Genomic DNA, 25669 nt, shown 5'->3' on the forward strand with positions numbered 1-25669 from the left:
TGGTGAATTCGGGATTTTTCTGTTTTTTTTGAGTGAGGCTTGGATGCTATGTATTTCCCCCTTAGGACCACCTCTGCAGTATCCCATAGGTTTTGGACTGATTGTTTTCATTCTCATTGATGTCCATGAATTGTTTAAGTCCTTCTTTGATTTCCTGGTTGACCCAAACATTCTTGAGCAGAGTGGTCTTTAGTTTCCAAATGTTTGAATTTCTTCCAAATTTTTTCTTGTGATTGAGTTCCAGTTTTAAAGCATTATGGTCTGAGAATATTCAGGGAATAATCTCAATCTTTTGGTATCAGTTGAGACCTGATTTGTGACCCAGTATGTGGTCTATTCTGGAGAAAGTTCCCTGTGCACTCGAGAAGAATGAGTATTCTGTTGTTTTAGGGTGGAATGTTCTGTATATATATCTATGAGGTCCATCTGGTCCAGTGTGTCATTCAAAGCTCTTGTTTCTTTGATTTTCTGCTTAGATGATCTGTCTATTGCTGAGAGTGGAGTATTGAGGTCTCCTACAATTAATGTATTATTATCAATATGACTCTTTATTTTGGTTAATAGTTGGCTTATGTAGAAGGCTGCTCCCACATTGGGGGTGTAGATATTTACGATTGTTAGATCTTCTTGTTGGATAGACCCTTTAAGAATGATACAGTGTCCTTCTGTGTCTCTAACTACAGTCTTTAGTTTAAAATCTAATTTGTCTGATATAAGAATTGCTACCTTAGCTTTCTTTTGAGTTCTCTTGGCATGGAAGATGGATCTCCATCCCTTCACTTTCAGTCTGGATGTATATTTAGGTTCAAAATGAGTCTCTTATAGACAGCATATGGATGGGTCCTGTCTTTTTATTCACTCTACAACCCTGTGCCATTTTATGGGAGCATTTAGGCCATTCACATTGAGAGTGATTATTGAAAGATATGAATTTATTGTCATCATGTTGCCTGTGAACACCTTGTTTTTATAGACTGTCCCTGTAAATTTCTTATCTATATCACTTTTGGGGTCTTTCTCCTTTTATAGACCCCCCCTTAATATTTCTTGAAGGGCCAGCTTAGTGGTCACATATTCTTTCAGTTTCTACCGTTCTTGGAAGCTCTGCATCTCTCCGTCCATTCTAAATGACAGCCTTGCCAGATAAAGTATTCTTGGCTGCATGTTCTTCTCATTTAGTACCCTGAATATGTCTTGCTAGGCCTTTCTGGCTTGTCAGGTCTCTGTGGATAAGTATGACATTATTCCGATGCTCCTCCCTCTGTATGTAAGGAATCTCTTCCCCCTAACTGCCCTTAAGATGGTTTCCTTGGTTCTAAGATTTGCGAGTTTTACTATTACCTGCCGGCGTGTTGGCCTGTTTTCCTTGATCTTGGGAGGGGTCCTCTCTGCCTCTAGGACACGAATGTTTGTTTCATTCCCCAGATTAGGGAAGTTCTCAGCTATGATTTGCTCAAATATATTCTCTAGTCCTCTCTCTCTCCACACACTCAGGGATTCCAATAATTCTGACATTGGAACGTTTCATGGTGTCACTTATTTCTCTGATTCTATTTTCATGGATTCTGAGTTGTTTTTCCCTGGCCTCCTCTTTTCCCTTTTTGTCTATTAATTGGTCTTCTAGGTCACTAATTCATTCTTCTGCCTCACTTACCCTAGCTGTTAGATTATCTAGATTAGATTGGATCTCACTGATAGCATTTTTAAGTTCTGCCAATTCAGCTTTCATTTCTGCCCTTAGAGACTCTATGTTGCCATTAATTGATTTCTCCATTCTAGCTATTGTCTTCCCAATTGCTAGCCTGAATTCCATCTCCAACATTTTGGTTATATCTGAATCCATTTGTACATCTGTGGCATAAGTCATAGTCTCTGAGTCTTTCCTATTTTGGGGGTTCCTCTTCCTAGTCATTCTGTTGAGGGATGGTTGATGGGATGTATAGAGTCCAAATTATTGACCACAACCCAAGCAAGATGCACCTGTTTTATAGGGACCTTAGGGTTGCTGGCCTCTTGTTTTCCCAGCCTGTCTTCTGGGGGAGGGGCCTGCCACACTTACTCAGGCAACCCTGTTTGGGCAGAGTTGTCCTGCCCCCTGTGGCGGGGGATGGGCTCAGTGAAAACCGGTTTTGGGGGGCTTTTTTTCTCTGGTGGCTTTCCCTGGCAGCTTTCCTCATCTCTTCCAAGAGTCAGAGCGGAAGAGATCATTTCCAACCCTCTGCCTCAGAGCAGAGAGATCACAGTCTGTTCTTCAGTGAGCTTTCCAGGCCACACTATCTCTGTTTCTGTCTGTGCTGCTATAAACTGCAGCGTTCTGGGTTGTGCACCCCTCAGCAGTGCTCCTAGTCCTCTCCTCCAGGTCAGGGCTCGTGTCTGCCCTTTTGCTTCTAAAACTGCCAGCCACCTCTAGTTCTCAGGCGCAGCCCCGCCGCTCCAGGTTTATGTCCAGGGAGCTGCCCTAAAGTCCTTTCCCCGTCGCTACCAGTCTGCGAGTCTGCCCTGTCCCCAGCGTGGGAGGCTATCGCTTGCTGGCAGTGTAAGTTCCCAACGTCTCCCTCCTCCTTCCGTTTATCTCTGGATTTGTGCCCACGGAATCACAGCCTCCCTGCTTTGTATCTCAAAACCAACCGCCTGTGATATTCTTTTTGTAGAGATCCAGATCTATCTTCTTACTGATTTCCTGGGTGTTCAGAGTTGTCAGGTTGATACCCAGCTCAATTCCGGCGACCGGTTGGAATAGAGTCCCTACTCCTCTGCCATCTTTTTCTCAAGCAAGGTTTGTATAATCTTAAAAAAATCTTTGGTTGAAAGAAAATAGAAGAGTATAAAAATAGTAAAACTCAATAATAGTGACCATGCCTAACATAATAATTTTTCTTTTAGCTAGGCATATTCCTATAGCTTTTGTTAAATAAAGGAGAGTCATGCTAATAAGTTTCAGATACTTATCTGAATAAACTGTAGTATAATAACTAAGATATATGACAGTAATAATAAGAATAGAGAGGAATTATAGAAATATCAGGGAGATTATAATACTAATTTACACTATATAGCTTTAAAACCTGATCATTGTGCAAATAAATCCCATTCTTCTTGTGGTTAGGAAGATGTTGTGATAGGCATTTGCTCCTTCTTCAGTTCAAGCTTCCAATTTGTTCATTTTTGTTTGTCTCATCCTAACAGTAGAACAATTTTAAAGAAAATTGTTTCTACACTTAAAGCTAGGTGGTAACTAGGGGCGCCTGGGTGGCTCAGTTGGTTAAGCGACTGCCTTCGGCTCAGGTCATGATCCTGGAGTCCCTGGATCGAGTCCCGCATCGGGCTCCCTGCTCGGCAGGGAGCCTGCTTCTCCCTCTGACCCTACGCTCTCTCTCTCTCTCTCTCTCATTCTCTCTGGCTCAAATAAATAAATAAAATCTTTAAAAAAAAAAAAAAAGCTAGGTGGTGACTCATAGGGTTTCTGGTTTTGTTTTGTTTTGTTTTGTTTTTCTCTTTAAAGGGAATGCTTTGGGGCACCTGGGTGGCTCAGTCGCTAAGCATCTGCCTTCGGCTCAGGTCATGATCTCAGGGTCCTGGAATTGAGCCCCACATCGGGCTCTCTGCTTCGCAGAAAGCCTGCTTCTCCCTCTCCCACTCCCCCTGCTTGTGTTCCCTCTCTTGCTGTGTCTCTCTCTGTCAAATAAATAAATAAAATCTTTAAAAAATAATAAAATAAAGGGACCGTTTTTTGTTGTTAGCTGTAGGGATACCTCTTCCCCTGGAAAATATACTTTCTGGATGTCAAAGGAAAAGAAATTTAGTCCAATAGCACACTTTACTCATGAAAGAACATGAGCTTTAGCACCATCATTCAGACCCAGTATGGTTGTTGATGACTGCAGTGTTGTTATAGATAGCCTGTTATCCACAGATGTCAGGAGATGTGGAGACCAAGTTTAACAGGATGGTGCATGTGGATCTACTTGGTGGAGTTACAAACCTCTTTTTTTCCTGTTTGTATTTTATTGTACCAGGTAGTCCAGTAACTTTCAGCAAAGTATCTAGTTGCTAGTTTTAATTAAAAATATTATTTATTTTCTATCAAAGAAATAGATGTTCATAGCTTCAAAGAACAAATGATATGAATTGTTTCTTTAAATTCATATATTTTTTAATTCCAGGATAGTTAACATACAGTGTTATATTCATTTTAGGTATATAGTATAGTGATTCAACAATTCTATACATTAATCAGTGCTCATCACAATAAGTGTACTCTAATCCCCTTCACCTGTTTCACTTATCTCCTTACCCACCTCCCCACTGGTAACCACCAGTTTGTTCTCTATAGTTAAGAGTCTATCTTGGGGTTTGTCCCTTTTTTATTTTGTTTGTTTCTTAAATTCCACATATGAGTGAAATCATGTGGTATTTGCCTTTCCCTGCATGACTTATTTCACCTAGCATAATACCTTCTAGATCCATTCATGTTGTTATAAATGGCAAGATTTCATTCTTTCATATGGCTGAGTAATATTCTGTGTGTGTGTGTGTGTGTGTGTATCTCACCTCTTCTTTATTCATTCATCTATCATTGGACACTTGGGTGGCTTCCATATTTTGGCTTTTGTAAATAATGCTGCAATAAACATAGGGGTGCATATATCTTTTTGAATTACTGTTTTCCTATTCTTTGGGTAAACACCCAGTAGTGGAATTACTGGATCTTATGGTAATTCTATTTTTAATTTTTTGAGGAATCTGCATACTGTTTTCCACAGTGGCTGCACTGCTTCACATTCCCACCAGTAGTGCACAAGATTCATTTTTCTCCATATCCTTGCCAGCACTTGTTGTTTCTTGTGTTTGTTATTTTAGCCATTCTGATAGGCATAAGGTGATATCTCATTGTGGTTTTTTTTAAAGATTTTATTTACTTGAGAGAGAGACAGAGGGAGCACAAGCAGGGGGAGGGACAGAGGGAGAAGCAGACTCCCCGCTGAGCAGGGAGCCTGATGCAGGGCTTGATCCCAGGACCCTGGGATCATGACTTGAGCTGAAGGCAGATGCTTAACTGACTGAGCCACCCAGGCGCCCTTCATTGTGGTTTTGATTTGCATTTCCCTGATAATGAGTGATGTTAAACATCTTTTCATATGTCTCTTGGCCATCTGGATGTCTTCTTTGGAGAAATATCTGTTCATGTTTTCAGCCCATTTTTAATTGGATTATTTGGGTTTTTTGGTATTGAATTGTATAAGTTTTTTTAAATATATTTTGGATATTAACCTTTTATCACATAAGTCATTTGTAACTATCTTTTCCCATTCAGTAGGTTGCCTTTTAGTTTTGTTGATTATTTCCTTTGCTATGCAGAAGCTTTTTATTTTGATGTAGTCCTAATAGTTTATTTTTGCTTTTGTTTCCCTTGTCTCAGAAGACATATCTAGTAAAGTATTGCTGTAGCCAATATCAGAGAAATTATTACCTATGTTCTTTTATAGGATATTTATGGTTTCAGGTCTCACATTTAGGTCCTTCATCCATTCTGAGTGTATTTTTGTGTATGGTGCAAGAAAGTGGTCCAGTTTCATTCTTTTGTATGTAGCTGTCCAGTTTTCCCAAAACCATTTGTTGAAGAGACTTCTTCCTATTGCATATTTTTTCCTCTTTTGTCCTAGAATAATTGACCGTGTAATTGTGGGTTTATTTCTGGACTCTCTGTTCTATTGATTTTTGTGTCTCTTTTTATGCTAATACCACACTGTTTTGATTACTATGGCTCTGTAGTATGTCCTGAAATCTGGTATTGTGATACCTCCAGTTTTGTTCTTCTTTTTCAAGATTGCTTTGGCTATTTGGGGTAATTTGTGGTTCCATACAAATTTTAGGATTATTTGTTCTAGTTCTGTGAAAAATGCTGCTGGTATTTTGATAGAGATCACATTAAATCTGTAGATTGGAGGTGCCTGGGTGGCTCAGTCATTAAGCATCTGCCTTCGGCTCAGGTCATGGTCCCAGGGTCCTGGGATCGAGCCCCACATCGGGCTCCCTGCTCAGCGGGAAGCCTGCTTCTCCCTCTCCTGCTCCCCCTGCTTGTGTTCCCTCTCTTGCTATGTCTTTGTCAAATAAATAAATAAAATCTTAAAAGAAAAAATCTGTAGATTGGTTTGGGTAGATGGACACTTTAACAATATTTGTTCTTCCAATCCATGAGCATGGAATATTTTTCCATTTTTTGTGTGGTCTTCAATTTCTTTCATGCATGTTTTATAGTTTTCAGAATATAGGTCTCTTAGCTCCTTGGTTAAATTTACTCCTAGGTATTTTATAATTTTTGGTGCATTTGCAAATGGGATTCTTTTCTTAAGTTCTCTTTTTGCTACTTGCAATTCAGTGGATTTCTGTATAGTGAATTTGTATCCTGTGACTTTACTGGATTTATCAGTTCTAATAGTTTTTTGGTGGAGTCTTTAGGGTTTTCTATATATAGTATCATGTCATAATGAATAGTGAAAGTTTTACTTGTTCCTTACCAGTTTGGATGCCTTTTCTTTCTTTCTCTTGTCAGATTGCTATGACCAGGACCTTCAGTACAATCTGAATAAAAGTGGTAAGAGTGGACATCCATGTCTTGTTCCCATCTTAGAGGAAAAGCTCTCAGTTTTTCACCATTGACTATGATGTTAGTTTTGCATTTTTCATATATGGCCTTTATTATGTTGAGTCTTGTCCCCTTTAAACTACTTTGTTGAAGGTTTTTATCATGAACGGATGTAGTACTTTATCAAATGCTTTTTCTGAATCTATTGAAATGATAATATGGTTTTTATACTTTCTCTTGTTAAAGTAATGTATCATGTTGATTGATTTGCAAATATTGAACCACCCATGCATCCCAGGAACAAATCTCACTTGATTGTGGTGAATGATTTTTTTTCAATGTATTATTAGATTCAGTTTGCTAATATTTTGTTGAGGATTTTTGCATGTATGTTTATCAGAGATACTGGCCTGTAGTTCTCTCTCTCTCTCTTTTTTTCTTTTTTTGTAGTGGTTTTCTCTGTTTTTATTATCATGGTAAGAGTGGCCTCATAGAATGAATTTGAAAGCTTTCCTTCCTCTTTTATTTTTCAGAATAGTTTGAGAAGAATAGGTGTTAACTCTTCTTTAAATATTTGGTTGCATTCACCTGTGAAACATCTGGTCCTGGACTTTTGTTTGTTGGGAGTTTTTTTAATTACTGATTCAGTTTCATTGCTGGTAATCAGTCTGTTCAAATTTTCTATTTCTTCCTGCTTCAGTTTTGGGAGGTTGTATGTTTCAAGGAATTTATCCATTTCTTCTAGGTTGTCCAATTTGTTGGCGTATAATTTTTCATAATATTGTCTTATAATCCTTTTTATTTCTGTGGTGTCAGTTGTTATTCTCTTTTATTTCTGATTTTGAAATCCCCTCTTTCCTCCTTCTCTTCTCTTCTCTTTTCTTTCTTTTCTTCTTTTCTTTTCTTTCTTTCCTTCCTTCCTTCCTTCCTTCCTTCCTTCCTTCCTTTCTTTCTTTCTTTCTTTCTTTCTTTCTTTCTTTCTTTCTTTCTTTTCTTTCTTTCTTTCTTTCTTTCTTTCTTTCGAGTCTAGCTAAAGGTTTATCAATTTTGTTGATATTTTAAAAGAACCAGCTCCTAATTTCATTGATCTGTTCTATTTTTTTAATTTCCTATTTTGTTTATTTCTGCTCTAATCTTTATTATTTCCTTCCTTCTACTGGCTTTAGGTGTTGTTTGTTCTTCTTTTTCTAGCTCCTTTAGGTGTAAGGTTAGGTTGTTTGAGATTCTTCTTGCTTCTTGAGGTAGGCCTGTATTGTTATAAACTTCCTTCAGAGAACAGCTTTTCCTGCATCCCCCAAATTTTGGACCACTGTGTTTTCATTTTCATTTGTTTTTTTAAAGATTTTTTTAAAAAATGTATTATTTGACAGAGAGAGACACAGTGAGAGAGGGAACACAAGCAGGGGGAGTGAGAGAGGGAGAAGCAGGCTTCCCGCGGATCAGGGAGCCCATGCGGGGCTCAATCCCAGGACCCTGGGATCATGACCTGAGCTGAAGGCAGATGCTTAATGACTGAGCCACCCAGGTGCCCCCATTTTACTTTGTTTCCATGTATTTTTTGATATCCTCTTTGATTTCCTGGTTGACCCATTCATTGTTTAGTAACATATTCCTTAACCTCCATGTATTTGTGTTCTTTCCAGAGTTTTTCTTGCAGTTGATTTGTAGTTTCATAGTGTTGTGGTTGGAAAAGATGTGGAGTGTGACTTTAGTCTTTCTGAATTGGTTGAGACTTGTTTTGTGGCCTAACGTGATCTATTCTGAAGAATGTTCCATGTGCACCTGAAAAGAATGTGTATTCTGCTGTTTTAGGATGGAATGTTTTGAATATATCTGTTTGCTCCATCTGATCCCAATGTGTCCTTCAAAGCCACTGTTTCCTTATTCATTTTCTGTTTGGATCATCTATCCAATGATGTGAGTGGGGTGTTAAAGTCCCCTGCTATTATTGTATTTCTATCAATTTCTTCCTTTATGCTTGTTATTAGCTGCTTTATGTATTTGGGTGCTCTTATGCTGGGTGCAAAAATATATACAATTGTTATATCTTCTTGTTGGATTGTTCCCTTTATGATTATATAGTGTCCTTCTCTGTCTCTTGTTACAATCTTTGTTGAAAAGTCTATTTTGCCCAATATCAGTATTGCTACTTCAGCTTTCTTTTTACTTTCCCATCCCTTCACTCTCAATATGCATGTGTCTTTAAGTCTGAAATGAGTCTCTTTTAGTCAGCATAGAGATGGGTCTTCCTCTTTTATCCATTCCATCATCCTATGTCTTTTGATTGGAGTGTTTAGTACATTTACATTCAAATTAATTATTGATAGGTATGTACTTATTGCCATTTTGTTATTTGTTTATGATTGTTTTTGTAGTTCTTCTCTGTTGCTTTCTTCTCTTGGCTGTCTTCTCTTATAATTTGCTGGCTTTCTTTAGTAATATACTTGGATTCCTTTCTCTCTGTGTTTTTGCACATCTATTACCGGTTTTTGATTTGTGGTTACCGTTAGGTTTATATATAACATCTTATGCATATAGCAGTTTATGCATTGATGGTTGATGGTCACTTAGGTTTGAAACGTGTCTCTCACCTGTCTTAGGTATATGGCGTCATCCTTTACATTCTTTTAATTTGTAAATCCCTTGACTGGTTTTTATAGATATACTTAATTGTACTGCTTTTTGTGCTTCTTACTTTTCTTATTCCTGCTTATGATCTTTCCATTCCACCAAAGATACATCTTTAACACTTCTTGTTGGGCTAGTTTAGTGGTGATGAATTCCTGTAACTTTTGTTTGTCTGGGAAAGTCTTTATCTCTCCTTCTTTTCTGAATGATAGCCTTGCTGGATAGAGTATTCTTGGGTGCAGATTTTTTTTTCTTTCAGCATTTTTAGTGTATCATGCCACTCTCACGTCCAAAGTTTCTGCTGAAAAATCATCTGATAGCCTTATGAGGTTTCCCTTGTATATAACTGTTTTCTTTTCTCTTGTTGCTTTAAAAATTATTTTTCACTATTTTTTGCCATTTTAATTACTGTGTATCTTTGTGTGGACTTCTGGGGTTGATTTTCTTGGGGGCTCTCTGTGCCTCCTGGATCTGGATTTCTGCTTCCTTCCCCAGATTCGGGAAGTTTTCAGTTATTATTTCTTCAAGCAAATTTTCTACCTCCTCCTCTCCCTCTTCTTCTGGGATCCCTATGATGCAAATGTTCTTACACTTGATGGTGTCGCTGAGTTCCTTTAGTCTATTTTCATTTTTTATTATTTTTTTCTCTCTCCTATTCAGCTTGATTTCTTTCTATTACTCTGTCCTCCAGGGTACTGATCCATTCTTCTGCTTCCTCTAGTCTGTTATTTATTCCATTTAATATATATATATATTTTTTTTTTTAAAAGATTTTATTTATTTATTTGAGACAGAGAGAATGAGAGACAGAGAGCATGAGAGGGAGGAGGGTCAGAGGGAGAAGCAGACTCCCTGCCGAGCAGGGAGCCCGATGCGGGACTCGATCCCGGGAGTACAGGATCATGACCTGAGCTGAAGGCAGTCGCTTAACCAACTGAGCCACCCAGGCGCCCCTCCATTTAATATATTTTTAATTTTAGTTAATTTTAGTTATTGAGTCCTTCATTTCTGATTGGTTCTTTTTTCCATTTTCCATGTCTCTGTTGAGGGTCTCCCTGAGGTCCTTCACTCTTTTCTCAAATCCAGTGAGTATCTTTTTGACCATTATTTTTTTTTTTTTTTTAAAGATTTTATTTATTTGAGACAGAGAGAATGAGAGAGAGAGAGCACATGAGAGGGGGGGGAGGGTCAGAGGGAGAAGCAGGCTCCCTGCCGAGCAGGGAGCCCGATGCGGGACTCGATCCAGGGACTCCAGGATCATGACCTGAGCCGAAGGCAGTCGCTTAACCAACTGAGCCACCCAGGCGCCCTTGACCATTATTTTAAATTCTCTATCAAGCATATTACTTATCTCCATTTTGTTTAGCTCTCTTTCTATGATTTTGTCCTGTTCTTTCATTTGAGGCCTGGTCCTCTGTCTCCTCATTTTGTCTAACTCTCTGTGTCTGTGTCTTTGTGTTAGGAAGGTCAGTGATGTCTCCTGCTATTGGAAGTAGTGACCTCATGAAGATGTCCTGTAGTACCCTGCAGTCCAATGTCCCTGTTCACCAGAACCTGGTGATTCAGGGTTGTCTCCTATGTGTGTTGCATGTGCCCTGCTATTGTGGATGAGCCACTTTTGCCTTCAGTCCACTCATTTGCAATGGCTCTCTTTTCCTGTTGTGAGCAGGCTTTTGTTCCTCTGATGTTAGTGGGTCAGTCTGGGGCCATCTTGGACTTGAGCTGAGTCAGACCAGGTATTTGCCAGAGAGGCAATAGAATCAAATGGTAGGGCACATTCCATGTGTTGTTTCCTGAGAAGCTTTTGTGGCCCACTGCTGGGGCCACAGTTGGACTGGTGTGTGTGGTTATCTTCCCCTCACACCAGCTCAGGAGTCACTTTGGGGTGGTGCTGGCCCCTACTGGGGCTGCTTGCACACTGCCAGGCTTGTTGTACCACTTTGAATGGGCTCCCACCAAGGGCGTTTTTGAGGGGACAGGTCAGCAGGAGAAAGCAAGGTCAGGAATCGTGGTTTTAGCAAGGTTTGTGCGGGTCTGGTGTGGGAGGGAATCTGCAACTGCCTAGGAAAACTGCCCAGGCTTGGATGGAGGGGCATGTCCACAGAAGAACGTGGGGACAGGGAAAGCTATTAGCCAGCTAGGTGCAGAGCGTTGGTGCTGTAGGGGTCCATGTGTTTAGGCTAAGTGGCAGAGGAGGCAAATGGCATGCAATAGCTCTTTTGTTCTTGCAGAAGTCTCCCAAAGTTCCTTGCCCATCCAGCACATGCTCTGAGATTAGTAAATAAATCTCCTTCCCATATACTCCAGGTATTTTTCAAATTGCTGCTTCTGTGCTGTATCTCAGCAGGGCTGTTTGTTGTGTTGTCTTCTTAAGGGCAGTTTCCTGTCACTCTCTTGGCTCTCCCAGAGCAGTGCCTGCTGATTTTTAAAGTTCCAGGTGTTCAGCCCCACTGATTGTTAGGCCTCTTTGGTTTTCAAAGCCAAATATCATGGGGATTCATCTTCTTCATCCATGTCCCTGGGGTGCCTGGTGTGAGGGTCTGTTTCTTTCCTGTCTCTGCAACCGTAGTGTCCCTCCCTCCCGGAGACAGTCCACAGGTCTGTTTGGCTCCTGACCAACTCTCTGCCCTTCCTATCCTCTTTGATATGGCATCTTCTCTACCTTCAGCTGTGAAGAATGTGTTCTGCCAGTCTTTGGGTTGTTTTCTGGGTTATTTACACTGATGTGGGTGTTATCTAATTGTATCCATGGAATGAGGTGAGCTTAGGATCCTACTCTACCATCATCCCTGGAAGCATACAAGTTGGTTTTTAATGAAACATAGCGGACCCTGGAACCCCACACCTTCCATTGCTGAGTGCTGCCCCCACCCCCACAAACCACCAACAGCTTTCAACACATATTTCTTCTGGAACTTACCACTATATTTCTAAGTTTTTTTTTAATACTAATATTTGTGGGTTGTTCAGTTTTAGATATTACATATAGGCTTTTTCTGAAATATAAAGATTTAGATTTATACTATTTCCATCCATCTTTCTCTGCCCCTCTTCCTAATATAGTTTGGTTACATTAATACTTACTATGACTTACTAATTATTTGTCACAAAAGAACTGTGAATGATTCTTTTTCTTTCCTTGTACAAGTGGCCCAATTTTTCATTCCCTTGCTTTTTGTTTTTTAATATATCTACTATCTACCCCTAAACTTTGTGACAAAGCTATAAAACAACTCCCAGGTAGTCCATCAATTGCATTTTACTCCCTTGGAGACCTCTTTCCTCTGGCATTCCATCCTCCTTCAGTTCCAAGTTGGCACTTCTCTGGTAGGTGTCCTGGGATGATGCTTTGCCTGTTTCTTGAATTGGAGCTCCTGCTTGATCCCTTGCTTTTCTTTTGCTTGGTTTGCTCCTTCATTTCATTGGAGCACTTCTTCTAGGAGGTTCCTAGTACATGAGAGCTAAATCTTTTATTACTTTATATGCCTACAAATGTATTTATTCCACTGTCTTATGTTCACAATTTAGTTAAATTTTAGTTTGCAGATTTCTTTTGGAATTGTAAAGATCCTATTACCTTGTAGTTTCTAGTGTTGCTCTTGAGCAGTCTGATTTCACGATATACAATTTTTCACATGTGGCATATTTTCCTTCTAAAACTTTTAAAATTTCCTCTTTATTCCCAGGGATCTGAAATTTTTTTTAAAGGTTTTATTTATTTATTTATTTGACAGAGAGTATAAGCAGGGGGAGCAGCAGGCAGAAGGAGAGGGAGAAGCAGGCTTCCTGAAGAGCAGGGAGCCCGATGCGGGGCTTAATCCCAGGACCCTGGGATCATGACCTGAGCCGAAGGCAGATGCTTAACCAACTGAGCCCCTGAAATTTTTTTTTTTTTAAAGATTTTATTTATTTATTTGACAGAGAGAGACACAGCGAGAGAGGGAACACAAGCAGGGGGAGTGGGAGAGGGAGAAGCAGGCTTCCCGCAGAGCAGGGAGCCCGATGCAGGGCTCGATCCCAGGACCCTGGGATCATGACCTGAGCCGAAGGCAGACGCTTAACCGACTGAGCCACCCAGGCGCCCCAGCCCCTGAAATTTTTTGATAATGTTTTTTGATGTAGTTTTTTTTTTCCTTCCTCGCTCATCATATAGGGCATTTGCTAGGCTGTTTAAATCTCAAACTCTAATCCTTTAGTTCTGAAATTTTCTCTTATGTTATTTCTTTTATCATTTTCCCCCTCCATTTTCACTATTCTCTCTTTTAAATATCCACATATTTGGATGCAGGATCTACTGAGCTGCTCCTCTAATTTTGAAACATCTATTTTCTCCTATTACCCATCACTTTGTTTTTTGTTCTATATTCTGGAAGTTTTCCAGCAAAGTATGTTTCTATTTCCTACTTTTCTCCCTGTTTATTTGTTTTGGTTGTTATCTTTCATGATATTGACTTTACACAAATGTGTAGTGATCTTTGTCCATTGATGGACATATGAAGAATGGAAATCAATCATTAAAAATATTGGAAATATTTGAATACAGACTAGATTTGTTGACAGTTTTATTTCTTTATTGGGTTATTCAGTGATGACCTAGCCATGTCATTAGTCAGGCTTAACTATTTCTCCTGAAATCAATCCTCCAGTCTTGTGCCTGGAGAGAGAGACACTAGTTGCTTAAACTCTGGGAGTTGGACAGTGGGAAAGAATAAGGAGTCCTATCTATCCAATAAGATTTATGTGATTTATTCCCTGCTTCCAGTCCCTCACCATACTCTTATCCTGCTTTGTACCTAATATCCTTCAGTTCTGAGTCTCTCTGATTCAGTTTCTCCAGGAAGTAAGTATCTGCCCTCCTGCCTTGGTAGTGGTGATCATCTGCTTGTACAGGGTGAAGATATAAGTATTTGATGTCTGTGCTATACCTCCTACATTTCAGAAGCATCTGACATCTCCAATTCCTGAACTGTTTCTCAAGTTCTGAAGTGTAAATCTGCATGCTTTTTATTAGTGTCCCCTCCTCAGTCATTAGGTTTCAAATTCCTGGCTAAGACAGTTACCTCTTGACATCTTTCACCTTAGAAAAAAAAACCCCTAAAGATTTATTTTTTTATTTCAGAGAAAAAGAGAGAGAGAGAGAGAGAGAGGATGTGCAAACAGAGGGAGGGGCAGAGGTAGAGGGAGAGAAGCAGACTCCCTGCTGAGCATGGGGCCCACTCCACACAGGGCTAGATGCAGGGGCCATCGCTGGGCTCAATCTCAGGACCTGAGATCATGACCTGAGCCGAAATCACAAGCCAGATGCTTAATTGACTGAGCCATTCAGGCACCCCTCATCTTTTTTTAAAGATTATATTTATTTATTTGGGATAGAGAGAGCACAAGCCAGGGGACAGAGGGAGAGGGAGAAGTAGGCTCCCCAGTGAGCAGGGAGCCAGATGCGGGGCTCAACCCCAGGACCCTGGGATCATGACTTGAGCCGAAGGCAGATGCCCAACCAACTGAGCCACCCAGATGCCCCTAGGCACCCCTCATCTTGAAAATTTTTCTTACCAATTTTCTTTTCCTCTCCTTGAGGTTTTATACTTTATTTTTATTCTTTTATTACCACTTCATCGACGTTTTGGAAAGAGCTTACATAAAGCCATATATTCATTCTTCCAAGTCAACCAGAATCCTTTCATGTTTTTCTTTATAGTGAGAAATAACAGCCCTGAGTTTCCTAAAGATCCAGATAAACTTATCAGGTAAGTTTTTCTTTATACAATCCCATGTCAATTTCTTTCTTTCTTTCTCTCTCTGCTCTCTTTCTTTCTCTTTCATCTCTACACCCAACATGGGGCTCAAACTCACAAGCCAGATCAAGAGTTGCATGCTCTACCAACTGAGCCAGCCAGGAGCCCCTCAATTTATTTATTAAAAGGACTATTGATTTAAACTGTTTATATTTTTTTAATCATAATTGAATTTTCACTTTTTAACTTAGAAAAGGAAGTAGATCTCTTTTCCTCTTACAATGCTTTAAAAAAATTTTTTTTTAAAGATTTTATTTATTTATTTGACAGAGAGAGAGATAGCGAGAGAGGGAACACAAGCAAGGGGAGTAGGAGAGGGAGAAGCAGGCTTCCCGCTGAGCAGGGAGCCCAATGCGGGGCTCGATCCCAGGAGCCTGGGATCATGATCTGAGCTGAAGGCAGACGCTTAATGACTGAGCCACTCAGGCGCCCCCTCTTACAATGCTTTTTAAAAAATATTGTTTTCAGGAAGAATGTGAGAAGTTATTGAATTCTTTTTAGACTGTTGAATTAAAATTGAATGTAATTATCTGAACTTGCCTATTGTTCTCATTTTTATTTTTTATTGTTGAAAAGGAAAAAAATATGTTGTCAACATAATGAGTACAAACTATTATAGATCACAAAAAGCAAGCAGTTTAGGAAAAGATAAAGAGGAAAATGGTGAGTTAGGGATGAACCCATTGTATCTTTTAGGAGACAACATGAAAATGTGGCATCAATTTAGTCATGAACACCTGAACAAGATATAGATCAATATTCTCATTATGGTTCTGCAGCATTTAATTTCTTGAGCATTTCCATCAGCCTTAATTTGATAGTCAATCAGATGTAGAAAACAGCCAGTTAACTAGTGTTGAAATAACTTGCTTCAGCTTAGGTCTCCTTGACTGGCCCTGTATAAAAGATGAACAAATTAGGTAACTCAAGTGGCTTTGATTTGTGAAAGTATTGGAAAATTTCAGAAAGGCAAGCATAATTTAATGGGTAGTGCACCAGGCTGGCATTCAGTAAAGGATTTGCTGTCCCTTAAACTTGTCAATGTGGAGAGAAGCAACTGACCTTCTTAGCACAAAATAGACCTGTGATAAATAGTTGTTGAATGCATAAACACTGTTTTATCACCTACAACACATGAATATCCCTGGAATATTACAAAATTCTTTCTACTTGTGGTATAGTTATTTGCAGTGCATAAAGGTACAGTGCCAGCATTTACTGATAAGGCAGTAAGAGGAGGCCAGAAGAAATTCTGTGGTCCCAGCTTTGGCAGGCACCTGAATGAAATCAAGAATAAATGATGCCAGAATCAGGTCTTATTTGTGGTGTTCACCTAGTGCTAGTTTGAAATCTCTAGAGAAATCTCTAGGATTCAATCAAAGGAATACAATCTAGATTTCAAAGATACTCTACATTCCTAGTATATAGAAGGTTGCAATTTATTATGTATCTGTGAATCCAAATGTTTAGTCCTGGTACATTTGTTATGGGATAAAGCTCAGTTAAGTCTAGCTTTTAGTTTTTATGTAGAATTTTACAATGAGGTCCTGCAGAAATTATTCCAAGAGAGATGCTGTTCTTAGTCTTGTCATTCTAACACCATTTGCTAGAACTTTACACTACTTCATGAGCTGAAAGAATTAACCTGATTATAGAAATGGATTCCAGAGGCCTAGCTAGACAGTTAAATCCTGTTTCCAAAAGATATAACAAAACATAAGCAAAGTCTAGTCAACTGAGTAGAATATAGTCAGAGGAATCCAGTTGATATTCAGTAATTGAAAGTGATTTAAGCTTGTGCTTGTCATCTGGGATGTTTGCACATGGGCTGCAGGATACCACTTAACAAGATATAGAGCATCCTCTGGGAGAACAGTTATTTATTTAAAAGGTATTCACTGAGCATTTGCTCTCTGCCAGGCACCCTGCTCCCATCCTGGGGACACACATCTGAATAATATGTGATCTTTGATCTCACGTGATTTATAATCTAGGATTGGAAGCTCTCCTCTGAAGAGGAGTTTGTGCAGGGAGTATGCCTGACTGTCAGTCCTACAGGACCATCTAGGAGCAACTTCTACCAGAGATGTAGTTGGAAGAGCACAGAGCAAATACCAGGATCATGGCCGGGGGGAATGCTAAGGTCAAATGCAAGCATATTTAAAATGAGTTATATTGAGTAGGAACTTCTTCCCCTGTAGCTTTTCTCCTCTCCCCCCCACCCCCCTTAGAGGCTTTTACTTTTTCACTAAGTCATCTCTCACTGGTACTACCTCTGTCAAATGCAATCCAACATTTCTTTGGGCCATACCTATTAATTGTTTTATTACATGAATACTTATAATAAGTGGTATTATACAGACAAGATCTAGATGCTGGAAGAGCTCGGAGGGAGAAATATCTTCCTAAAGCTTGGAGTCCTGGAATGGGGGAAGGGATATATAAAGGCCAGCTTCCAGGAGAAGGTGATGCCTGAGGTGATTTCTAAAGGTAGAATAGGAATTCACCTGCAGACGAGAGAAGAAGGACATACAGGCAGAGAGAATAACTCAAAAGCATGGAGATATGAGAGAGCATATTTTCCACAGCCTGACCTAACGGAAAGTAAGTTGACATCCAGAATAAAAAGTGAATCCAGATGCCAGAGGCAACAAAAGTGTATCAGGAGCTGAGATACAAAACCAAAGGGGGGAGGGGAGAAGGGGATTGGTTGCCAGATATCAAGAGAATAGAAGTGTCTTTTGGACATGGTTCTGCAGACGTTTACTTACTAACATTAAACGGAGGTGAAGGATGGGTTCTGAAATATTACATACGTTATCTGAGCTCGAGCTCCTGGATCACTTGCACAGCTTCTCCATCAGCACTTGCTGCTTCCCCTTGCACTTTGATGTCATGGAGACGGCTTCTTTCCTTAAACCTCATGAGCCAGCCTCTGCTAGCTTCAGACTTTCCTCCTGCAGCTTCCTCACCTCTCTCAGCCTTCATGGAATGAAGAGAGCTCGGGCCCTCCTCTGGATTCGGCTTTGTCTTAAGGGAATGTTGTGGCTGGTTTGATCTTCTCTCCAGACACTCAGACTATCTTCATATCTGCAATAAGGCTGTTTTGCTTTCTGTCATTTGTGTGTTCACTGGAGTAGCACTTTTAATTTCCTTTGAGAGCTTTTCCTTTGCCTTCACGACTTGACTAACTGGTTCATGAGGCCTCGTTTTCAGCCTATGTCTGCTTTTCATAAGGCTTCCTTATTAAGCTTAATCATGTCTAGCTTCTGATTTAAAATGAGAGATGTGCTATTCTTCCTCTCACGTGAACACTTGGAGACCATTGTAGGGTTATTAATTGTCCTAATTTCAAGATGGTTGTGTCACAGAATAGGGAGGCTGGAGGAGGGGGGAAAGACGGGAATAACTGGTGGGTGGAGCAGTCAGAACCCATCTATCAAGCACGTTTGCCATTCTATATAGTATACAGGCGTTGTTCATGGCACCCCAAAATAATTACAATGGTAACGTCGAAGAGCACTGATCACAGATCATCATAATTAATATCATAATGAAAAAGCTTCAAATATTAGCGAAAATTACCAACATGTGACCCAGAGACATGAAGTAAGCCAAAGCTGTTGGAAACCTGATGCCCATAGATTGGCTTGACACAGGGTTAACACAAGCCTGCAGTTTGTAAAAATGCGATGTCTGCAAAGCACAACAAAACAAGGTATGCATGTATTTCAAAACAAAAGAAGTTTTTGAAGAAAAGTATTCAAACTTTTTCACTGAATAGAGATAATGGGTATACTTCCAAACTTCCAAACTCTGATTTGAAAATCTGATAAGATTATTACAAGAAAGAAAAATTATAGGCCAATATCTCTCATAAACACAGAAGCATAAAGCCTAATCAAAATATTAGCAAATTGAGTCCACTGATACATAAAGAGGGATAATACATCATGACTAGGAGGGCTTTATTTCAGGAAAGCCAGGTTGGGGCACATATTACACGGAACACTGGCTGTTATATGCAAACAGTGAATCATGGAACACTACATCAGAAACTAATGAAGTACTGTATGGTGACTAACATAACATAATAAAAAATAAAAATAAAATAAAGAATATTAAAAATTTATTTCTTAAATTTTATTTTATTTTATTATGTTATGTTAGTCACCATACAATACATCATTAGTTATTGGTGTAGTGATCCACAATTCATTGTTTTCGTGTAACACCCAGGGCTCCATGCAGTAAAAATCAGTGTACCTAAGGTAACCAAATAAAGGAAAAAAACATAAAATGATCTCAATGAATCAGGAAAAGGTATTTGCTAAAATTTCTCACCCATTCATGACAAAAATTCTCACCAAACTAGGAATAGAGAAGAAATTCTTTATTCCAGTGAAGAGAAACTACAAAAATCCAACAGCAAACCTCATACTTAAATGCGAAATGTTGAGTGCTTTTGTCCTGAGTTTAGCAACAAGGCATGTATGTCCGTTATCACCACTTCTATTCAGCATTGTATGGGAAGTCCTAGTCAGTGCAGTGAAGCCAGGAAAAAAAGTTATAGTTTGGGAAGGATGAAGTAAACCATCTTTATTCATAGATAACAGGATTTTATAATATTAAAATCCAAAGGAATACATAAACTTGAAAATTAGTAAGTGAATTTAGCAAGATCCCTGGATATAAGATGAACATTTTAAAAAGCAACTATATTTTTATACAGTAGCAATCAATACATAGAAATGGAAATGTTAGAAATACCATTACAGGGGTGTCTGGGTGGCTCAGTGGGGTAAGCGTCTGCCTTCGGCTCAGGTCATGATCCCAGGGTCCTGGGAATAAGCCTCATGATGGGGTCCCTGCTCAGCAGGGGAGTCTACTACTTCCTCTCCCTCTGCTCCTCCCCCTGCCTGTGCTCCCTCTCACTCTCTCAAATAAAAATCTAAAAAAAAAAAAAAAAGAAAAAGAAATACCATTGCAATAGCATCAAAATGTAACAAGAGAGGAATAAGACATCTATGCTGAAGACCACAAGATATATCTGGAAAAAATTTCAAAAGACCTAAAGAAATAGATATACAATGTTTGTGACTTGAGAGAGACTCAATATTATTGCAATGTCAGTTCTTCCCAAATTAATCTATAGATTCAACTCAATCTTAGTCAAAATCTCAACATTTTTTTTCCTGGAAATTAACAAGGTGGTTTTAAAATATATTTACAGGGGTACCTGGTGGCTCAGTCGATTAAGCATCCGACTCTTGATTTCAACTCAGGTCAGGATCTCAGGGTTGTGATATCGAGCCCTGTGTCAAACTCCAAGCTGGGCATGGAGCCTGCTTAAGATTCGCCCTCTCCCTCTCCCTGTTTCCTTCCCCTGCTCCCTCTCCCTTTGCCCCTCACCCTCTCTTTCTCTCCCTCTAAAAAAATAAATACAGAAGTAAAAAATAAAATATATCTACAAATGCAAAGGATTTAGGCTAAGATAATCTTGAACAAAGAGGATTGACATTCTCAGATATCAAGGTGTACTGGAAAGTTAGAATAAATTTCACTCTGATTGGATCTTTCTAGGTTCATGTTCCTGTCCCTAAATAGTTACCATTGCCAGACAGCTTTAAACCCATCAGGCTCTGACTTAGAGTCAGGGTGGAGGTCAGTCCTATCAGATTGAATGTCATGTACATAAGGGGGGAAGAGTGGAATAGTTATTGGAGAGGCAACCACAATGTCCACTGTGACAGCCTTCATATACATACTATTTTTATTGGACTGAAACCTTGGTAAGTAAGAGTTTGACAAGCACAGGAGACACGAAAGTCTCCAGATAGACCTGCTTGCACACACACAGAAATGTAATATTGTGGTGTACTCCACATCATCGAGAAGTTCCATATGATGGAGCCTCTGCATGTGCAGATGAATGGGGGAAGAAATGGTTGGAAATAGCCAGATGCTAATGAACCCCAAGTTATGTTTGGAAGTGTTTAGGCTCCATCCTATAGAATTACATAACCAAAAGTGGTTTTTAAGCAGAGGCATGATGTCCTGGAATAGAGAGAGAGAAACTGAGGTAGAGTTGGCGGAAGAGAAATGATGAGGTACTTGCCCAAGACTGACCAGTGGACAAGGTATGCATGCAGACTGACACTGAGTACTAAGGGTTGCTAAACTCCTGCCTGGCTCTTCCTGTGGATAATTTCATTAGAATTCTCACCACAACTGCTGGACAAATTTCTCTCTCTTAATTTTATAGATGAGGAAACAGGAGTGAAATAGTTATCTGCCCAGAGTCACACAGCTAAAAAGTAGTGGTACCTGAGTGTTTTAACACAGGCCAGATGATTCGAGAGCCTGTACTCTTAATCATGATATTACATGGCTAAATACCCAGAGATGTGTAGGGGTTTAATTAGTAGGCTTGGTTTATGGCTGGGATGTTGTTTCCATGAACTAGCACTACCCCGACTCTCTTCTTCCCTTAATGATCCTTTTTGTTTCCTTCACTGGCTCCCCTTAACTCTGAATTGGTTTCCGATCTTTCTTTTCTAAACACTTAACTCTTTCTGTGTTTGTTTTCCCTAATGGCGTCATCTATCAACCTTTATGTTGATTTGACCCAAATCTCTTATTTCCAGTCTCAATTTCTCAATCACACTCTTAAAGGTCATCACCTAAAACCCATGTTTAAATTTAAACTCATATTTTACTTCAGAGTCTCTAGATGCTTTCTGTTAATAGCAAAACTAAATGGTCTTCTGGGCTTTAGAAGAATATCTGACCCTCAGATTCCTTCACCTCTCACACCCTATCAGAAAACCAGTCCAGTCATTTCATTAGCATGTCAGAGATTCATCTCCTCACCTCCATAGTCTCTGCTCCCACCCTCTGTTAGCTCTGCGTTTCTTGCCTGAATTACTGCATCTGTTTCCTAACTTGTCTCCCTGCATTTAATCTCTCATATACTCCACCCTGCATACTAACGCCAGAAAAAACTCTTACTCAGACACGTGGTTCATAATTTACTTGCCTTATTCAAGAACTTCTGCTTGCTCTCTATCACCTAATAAATCAGATTCCTGAATCAACTCTAACCCATTCTCTGCCTAAATCTGAAGACCTGCATTGCCCAGTTTTAGTTATTCTATCAAATTCCAATTCCTCTGAAATTGGAACTCTCCACCCTAGTCAGTTATCTCATTTCTATTGTCTCTTCCCCCAACATGCTCTGTTGCACACGCACCATCCTCCTTCCCATCTGAGCTATTGCTAATACTGTTCTCCTCACTTAAAATGCCTCTGCCATCTGTTCCAGGTCCATATCCCAAGTGACTCCTTCCCTAAAGGCTCCAAGACAAAGTTACATCTCTCTCTTCCAACTTTTTTAGCTTACTGCCACTGCCAAAGAAGTATCTGTCGTTGTCATCTCCAAATGTCTGTGTTAAATGATGTAACACTTTATATGTCAATATATAAAGCTATTCTATTTGCTAATTTGGGTGTATATTTTATTTTCCCAATAGGATAATAAGCTCTGATGTTCAGTTTTAAATTATCTTCTACTTTTCCTTATTCATAATGCTAATGATAATATTCAGTAAATTCCCGTTAATGTTTCAAATTATAAACACATGTATTTTTTATACTTCCCTGTGAACTTAGTAGCTTATCTGAATAATCATAAAAATTGTTACTGTTCTCTTATTCTAAGGAGTATTTCTTTTACAGAATTGAAAACGCAGTATTCTCAAATGTTTAAGACATTCTGCTTTGTATATTCAAACTATACTAAAGTCATACCTTTTAGAGTAATATTTTTAATTATTCTGGGGAAGAAAAGAAAGCCCCTGAAGGCTAACAGTTTGAAATTGAACAGGACACCACTGGGAAGGGAGAGGGTCATGGGTCGTCGTCAAACAGACAAAAAAACAATGGAGACGATTGTGCCTAAAGATGGTGTATTTTTTTTCACGAGACAGTGTGTTGACAGTTTCCTTCCTCTTGGGTCATTGTTGTCTGCTAAATGATCTGTGACAGCAAATTGATCACAAGCTTTTTCATGCAGGAGATATAATGCAGCCTTTCATTTTGTTACCTCTGTTGCCAAATGCCGAAACATTTCGTTGGCAAAATTAATGTTAGTTTAATATGTCATTTAGTGGTGTAAAGCACCGCATGTAGCTCTGGAAGCAATAATAGTAGTGATTAATTTATCTTCACCCAGTTTCAGATTTCTACTTAAGTGTGATTGCAAAAACAATAACACATTTGAAAAAATGTTACTCTTAAAATTAGGCGTCTGTAATTATCATTTAAATAAATGACGCATTCAAGAATTTAGATATTGTCCTATTCATTTCCAAATTGAGTTCAATATTTAAGGTACCTACAATTCACCTATAAAAATTAATGCTGGTGTACTCATTCTAACTGAAAAGTTGCTGCTTCCTCCAAAGAGCTAAGAACTTCAAATGGAAACCAGACATAAGGTCTTTTATGTCTGATGTTTCAGCATCTACTTAAGCCAGCTAATTGGTGATTTCACATGTCTGAAAAACAGCCCAAAGAAACATTTTGTTTGTAGAGCATTGAGAATCTCTGCAATTAAATTGTTTGTAGGAAAAAAATTAGAAATGCAGTTATTTAAGTGACTGTTTCGCAGATCCTGTTCAATATTTTATTATCTTTGCTCTTCCATTAGGATAGAGTAATATTAGCACAGGGAAGGATAAGTGTAGGCAGGATTGTTAGAAGAGTTGGTTTTTTCCCTCTATGAAAATGGCCAGATTCTGTGTGAAAATTAAACTGGTCTCAATTCTGGTGTTTTACTTCTCCTCATAATAAAAAGGAAATAAAAGTGATTTTACTGAAATTTGGCATAGATATTTAAGAAAACTGTTTATTGTAGAAAGAAAAGTGCAAATATGATGCTTTTATTAAAATCCTTTTTTAATGTTAGTCATGAAAGGCAGATATCTTAAACTTGTATTTTTCTTTTTATAATATACACATGGGTGTACATTTTTAACATTTATTTTGAAATATGTTTTGGAGAGTTTTTCTTTTTTGTGATTTGTATGTGTTAGTGGAGAAATTGATAGATCATTTGTTAGAAATGGCAAATCAGTTTAATGTCTTATGGCAGGATATTGTTATCTAAAACAATCTACTCTGACAAGATAATTTTAAAAAGGAAACTTGCCAATACTCACCTGATTTCAATGTATATTTTCAGATCAACTAAAGCAATCTCATTTAATGATTACTACAAGACATGGTCCGGAATAGCAACATCAAAAGCCACAGAATACTATAGAAGTCCATGTAAGGTGGTCTAGCCTTATCTTTTGTCCTTTTGTATATATTAATCTCCTAATTATTCTCAACTTGTCTTGCTTTCAAAGACTAATTGACATATATTTATAATCAGAAGGTGATAAACTTCTCTGTTACCTTTATATATGAAACATTCAACAACTCTTTTTTTTTTTTAATTCTTATGTTAATCCCCATACATTACATCATTAGTTTTAGATGAAGTGTTCCATGATTCATTGTTTGTGCATAACACCCAGTGCTCCATGCAGAACGTGCCCTCCTCAATACCCACCACCAGGCTAACCCATCCTCCCACCCCCCTCCCCTCTAGAACCCTCAGTTTGTTTCTCAGAGTCCATCGTCTCTCATGGTTCTTTTCCCCCTCCGATTTCCCCCGCTTCATTCTTCCCCTCCCGCTACCTTCTTGTTCTTCTTTTTTTTTTTTTTTCTTAACATATATTGCATTATTTGTTTCAGAGGTACAGATCTGAGATTCAACAGTCTTGCACAATTCACAGCGCTTACCAGAGCACATACCCTCCCCAGTGTCTATCACCCAGTCACCCCATCTTTCCCACCCCACCCCCCACTCCAGCCCCCAACAACTCTTAATTTAGTTCCTCTTTTGTATAGAGTCCTGGACTGAAGCCTCATTCAAAGTCAGAAAGAAAGATAGACAGTTGGAGGAATAAAAGATGACGTTCTCCAATCTTATGAGACTTACTTTACTCCACCCCGAAACATGGAACCTTCATAGCAGGAGGAGCCTTTTTGATTCTAAACACAATTATCCTCAAAGCCAGAGAAAGTATTAAGTAGAAAGATAGCAAGAAAACATATGAACCTAGAGCTTTCAATTATATCAGTCTAAGGAAAAAATCACATATATTAGGAGCTAAAAAGACAGAAGGGGGAGAGTTGGACAACTTTCTGTCCCATCTAATTGTATCTTTAGTGTGCTATTTCATGATTTAGATCCAAGTAGGTTATCCAGTCTGCTGCCCTGCTATCCTGCCGAAATGGAGCATTCAGAAGTGACCCATGACTTCCTAACTCCCAGGTTCAATGATAACTTTTTAGCCTTTATCTTACTTGTACTCTTTTTTGCTATGCTACCTGCCAGTAATTCCCAAAGCCTCATCACTGGTCAGGCCCTCTTCTGAATTCTGCATGCATATTTACAACTGTCCATTGGACATTCACCTACATGGGTTTCAGGCATCTCCTACTTAAGATGTCCCAAAGTTAATTCATTATCTTGCCCCAAAACCTATCCTCCCACCATTATCACCTCCCTTGGTTAGTTCTAGATCACCATTATTGCATTTACTTG

General features: G+C 39.0%; 1 protein-coding gene across 1 annotated transcript in view; it reads left to right on the plus strand.

Moving 5' to 3' along the window:
* The window catches only part of UBE2U (ubiquitin conjugating enzyme E2 U), a 51817-nt gene that overhangs the window by 20516 nt on the left and 5632 nt on the right, over positions 1-25669 (plus strand). The window contains exons 6-7 of the mRNA XM_021679960.1: positions 14913-14961; positions 24254-24342. Coding sequence (XP_021535635.1) covers positions 14913-14961; positions 24254-24342 — 138 coding nt within the window. The remainder of the gene's footprint in view (positions 1-14912; positions 14962-24253; positions 24343-25669) is intronic.

This window comes from Neomonachus schauinslandi, chromosome 4 (assembly GCF_002201575.2).
Source record: "Neomonachus schauinslandi chromosome 4, ASM220157v2, whole genome shotgun sequence".
Classification (NCBI taxonomy): Eukaryota; Metazoa; Chordata; class Mammalia; order Carnivora; family Phocidae; genus Neomonachus; species Neomonachus schauinslandi.